Here is a 4611-nt window from a genome sequence, read left to right on the forward strand (position 1 = left end):
CAGTAGCTTTGCATTCTTAACTTAGTTACAATAGATTTTCTTTCTTTCCTTCTTTTTTTTTTTTTTTGGCTGCATCGCACGGCATGTGGAAGTGTGGAGTCTTAACCACTGGACCGCCAGGGAAGTCCCTACAATAGATTTTCTTAATGGGCCTGTGAGACATAAGATTCTTCTTTTTTGGTTTGCGGCAAAAATCTTGAACTACTCAGCATCACACAAAACTACTAGAATTGCGGCCTCAGTGTAGCCCTCCTCTAGTCCATTCTCTTGGCCTCAGTCCAAGTTCACTTGGTTCTGGATCTGAGTTCTGGGCTATCTTTGCCCCTTTGCAGTAACCAAGGATGACTCTGTCTAGCTGTGCAGGAGAAGAGGGATTTACTGTTTCTGTTACTTTTTTATTTATGAGTGGGAGTATCATTTTAAGAAACCATTTCCATAAAGCTTTTTTTTGGGAGTGATGAGTGTGTGTGTGTGAGATGTTGTGCACATCATACTACATGTTATGTACATCATGAATATATAATAATAAAAGACTGTGGCCTGTAAAAAAGTGCCACCAAATCTTTTATAACATACTTGAGATGCTGTCCTAGAGAAAAGCCAGGCATAAGACCATATGATTTGAAAGAAGTAGGAATTTGAAACTTGGAGAACCAACTAATAAAAACAATCTCTTTGGTCAGTTTTTTAAAGTAAACACTAACCTCTATCCTGTGAAGACTTGGGTTCTACCATCACAGAGATGATAATCCAGTTTGTTCATGGTAACCATGCTTCCTCTAGTTCAAAATACCAGTTTACAAACAGCCCAAGCATGTAAGTAACTAGATCCCTTATTAATCCCAGCTGAGCCTGTTACCACTGCCATGGGAAGGAAAACATCTATCATACTGTCTGAATTTTTAAGATCCATTTGATTTGAGATCCATTTAGAGTGACCAGCACCTTCTTTTTGAAATGAATGTACTTTGGGGGCATGAGAGGCCGGGATTTGCGGAAGCAGTAATTCCATAGCATAGAGTCTTTCCACAGGGGCAGATGGGGCAGGGAGCCTGTTGTGATGAGAGCACTCAGGGTAGCAGGAGCCAAGGAGGAGAGCAGAGAAGAGACACGTTTTACATAATCAGAATTTTGCCAAGCCAGCTTTCTGTTTGATGAAGGGGAGGAAAGTATTCTCTTTCTACTCTCTGCATCACATAAACCCCTGCCCCCTTCATTTAGGCTGAGATTCTGGGTCCAGGCATTTAGGCTGGTGGTTCTCAAGCCTATCAGACTGGACACCCTCTCTTTAGAACATTTGTGACACCTCTTTACTATCCAGAAAGTGAAATTCATAGATAATATACCTGCCCACACACCTGATTCTAAAAAAGAAAGCAGAGTAGTAGGCTGACTGTAACATTGAGGAGAAATAATAGTGAAGGAGCATGCATGTAATAAGACAGTGCATTCTGCGGGCCAGTGCTTGGGGACTGGTGCCTGCTGAGGAGAGCACAGGGGAGGAGCCGGAGCTGCCAACCTTGTGAGGCGGGGCCTGCACAGGCATCAGCGACGTGGTTCCCAGACACTCAGCAGCTCTCCACGGAGCTCTGAGCCAAGCAGGGCCCTTCCTCAGCTCATGTGGTATCATGCTCCTAGAGGATTCGCTGTGTGTTAAAGCTGGGCGTGTTTGTTTCTGTGGCTGTGTATAAAATACAATTGATTCTAATCCTAGATCATCACAAATAGGGGTTTTGCCTACAGGAGTGTTAGGGGGACATTTCAAGGCCATGTGGGATATGGAACAGTTCTTTATTGTGTGGGACTCCCTGGACACAGCAGGACGTCTGGTACCTTTGACTCTAGCCTGCTAAAACTGGCAGCCCCTGTCCCCCGCTGCCCCTCTTCGTTGAGACAACCAAAAATCATCTCCACAGATTTCCAGAACTGCTTCTTCTGAGAACTGCTGTTTTAGGCTTCCATGGGCTCCCATGGTAACCTAACCCCTTTAATTACTGTTTCTATGGGGAATTATTCAGTGGGCCCAAATAACTGGTACATGTTTCGAATTATAAATAGTTTCCAACTTGGAGGCTGCCTGTACTTTCAGTTATTGACTCAGGTGGGAATTTGGAAATTATAGATTGACCTTGGAATTTTTGCCTCCGAAATTGGCACTTTACTAGGGTTTTCGAACTATAAGGCAGAAAATCACTTAACTTATAATAAGATCTGCAGTTAGAGTCCTTTCACATCTGTGCTGATTTGTCCCTCTTGGTAATGCTGTGAGATGCTCAGACTCATAATTCCTCTCCCTTTCCCAGGGGGCAGCGATGGAAGGTGGTTATCCAAAGTGTCAGAGATCTTCTGACTCCAGACAGATTGTTCTCTTCCTCCACATCAGTGGTTCTTGACCAGGGACGTGTTGGTACCCTGGGGAGCTGTTTGAAATGCCCTTGCCGAAGTCCCATCCTTAAGACCCTGATGGGACAGGAAGGAGCAGTCCTGTGTGTGTATGGCCGTCTCCCGGGAGACTGGCTGGTGTGTCCCGGGGTTCATGGTGCTTCCATGGTCAGGCTGCTGTCAGCTCCCCACAGCTGCTGCTGATGCTGCAGGCCCAGGTACTGGCTGGGGTGTGGGGGCCTTACCATTTGGCCTTGTGTCTGCGGATCCCTTCTAAGAACTTCTCTAGCTTGAAACCTTTAGGGGAAAAGAGTGATGGTTACATGTGGGGTTTGCTCATGTGCACATGAAGGAGTTTGTGGAAGGAGAATCATCACAGAGCCCAAGTTTAAACTCCCTGCCACGATGCTGGTGTCTGTGTCTCGGTCACCGGGCACACTCGTACTCATTTCTCAGCTGTGCATGTTACTTTCTGGGCTGCGTCTCAGACTCAGTAGCAGCTGTCCTTTATCACCGCCCCTTTCCATCACACAGTGGACTTCCTGATGGACTGATTTGGGAAGGGAATGAGAGTTAACTGGCCTGGCCTGCTTCATCTCTGGGACAGTACCAGAGCAAGGTTCAGAGAACCCCTCAGGACCTGGTTTCTTGCTTTTCCACATGGAATGGGGAGCTTGTGGTTCCTGTCAGTGACTCTGCCTTTGGAGACTACCCATATGGACTGAGTTTGCTTTTTTTAACAATCTTCTGTTTTATAAATACTGCTTTCCATTTTTCCCTGATTCTCACAGGCCACATCTATCTCAAAACCAGCACAGGTTTACAGTACACACACCAAGGGCGGCTCCTCCAGATTCCTTCCCGACCTCCTCTGCTCCTTGTGAACTGCACACTCGTTGTGCTATGACGTTCATTCCCCGGATTGCACCAGAGGGTCACATGCCCTGTGTTTGCTGCCTTGACCTTAGTTAGCGGTCACTGTCCAGGCCTGGCCACCTCCCCCGAGTGTGTGAGTTGAGGGCCAGAGAGAAAATGCTAGGCTTGACTGTCCACCTGGCCTTTGGAGCCCAGCGTGACGCAGCATTTGGAAGCCAGCTGCTGTTGGCCTCTGGTGTGCAGAGTCGAGCAGACACAGGCCCCTGTTTGTCCCTTGGAGGCTGGCTCTGCCCTGTCCTTCACATTTTTGATTGCTTGGCCATCAGATCTGCTTTCTGGTAAATGTTTGAAAGCCAGACAGATAAAATTTCTGTTCCCTGATCAGTAACTTATTCTGTTTTTGTCAAAGAAACTAAGATAGAGATATTGAAGGTTTTTAAAAATTCTCCAAAGCCATAAAAATGATGGCTGTTACAGTTGTCAGAGTGTGACCCTGATTCTGCAGGGGAGGAAGATGGCTGCATGCTCGGTACTGCCTGACCTCCTGACCCGTTTGGGATGGGTTTTACCCTTGTCCCAAACTGTAAGCCCTACTGTTGGAGCAGGGCCTGAGAGAGGTTAGAGTGGCAGGCGTGGAGGGCAGGGCTCGGTGCAGGGAGAGCAACCTCCTAGGCATTGTGGTGGGGTCCACGCCTCCTTGATGTGCCAGCTGCACAGGTGTCTGAGGTCAGGGCTGCTCTCCATGCTATGCAGATACTGACACTGTGCTGGGAAAGGTTTCTGTGTTCTCCCATCCACTCCCATTCGTCTCCCTGCATTCACTCAAGAACAGAATTTGCTGGAACACAGGGCTCTGTCTGTTGTTCACATCTCTGTGATACTAAAAACCAGAAGCCCAAGTATGCTTTTGGGTGGGTGTTCGAGAAGGTTTAACAGTCTTGCCTCCCGATTCTGAGAGAGCGTGTCGCTGGCGGGGCCTGTTTGAGGAGCTGCAGTGGCATCTGTACACCCTGTGCTCAAGGCCTTGTGCCCAAGGCTGTCGTAAAACTGCTGTCAAACATTTTTGATTCTTACCCAAGACACACTCATGAGTGTGGTCCAAAGTAAAGGATGACACTTGTTTTGAACGTCCTTTGGAGGATTCTCGCTGAAGGTCTCTCTCTTGCAGGTGGCCCCGATAACCAGGTGCACTTTGAAGGGTACCAGGTGTCCAATCAGTGCATGGCGCTGGTCCGAGATGAGTGCCTGCTGCCCTGCAAGGACGCCCCTGAGCTCGGCTACGCCAAGGAGTCCAGCAGCGAGCAGTACGTGCCTGATGTGTTTTATAAGGTAAAAATGCAATGGTACCGAAAG

The 4611-nt window shown here is 47.8% G+C and overlaps 1 protein-coding gene and 1 long non-coding RNA gene across 6 annotated transcripts in view; one reads left to right on the forward strand and one right to left on the reverse strand.

Moving 5' to 3' along the window:
- NPLOC4 (NPL4 homolog, ubiquitin recognition factor) overlaps positions 1-4611 on the forward strand; it is a 54611-nt gene that overhangs the window by 28548 nt on the left and 21452 nt on the right. For all 5 annotated transcript variants that reach the window (XR_004347247.1, XM_032615352.1, XM_032615348.1 and 2 more), the window contains exon 12: positions 4427-4587. Coding sequence is in view for 4 of the 5 variants with exons in the window: in XM_032615352.1 (XP_032471243.1) it covers positions 4427-4587 (161 nt within the window). In the remaining variant the exon portion in view is untranslated. The remainder of the gene's footprint in view (positions 1-4426; positions 4588-4611) is intronic.
- Positions 889-4429, reverse strand: LOC116745049. Its single transcript, XR_004347250.1, has 2 exons — positions 4333-4429; positions 889-2679 (listed from the first exon to the last, which is right to left on the reverse strand). It is a non-coding gene; the product is annotated as an uncharacterized LOC116745049 (long non-coding RNA).

The sequence above is a fragment of the Phocoena sinus genome, chromosome 20, assembly GCF_008692025.1.
Source record: "Phocoena sinus isolate mPhoSin1 chromosome 20, mPhoSin1.pri, whole genome shotgun sequence".
In the NCBI taxonomy this organism is placed as follows: domain Eukaryota; kingdom Metazoa; phylum Chordata; class Mammalia; order Artiodactyla; family Phocoenidae; genus Phocoena; species Phocoena sinus.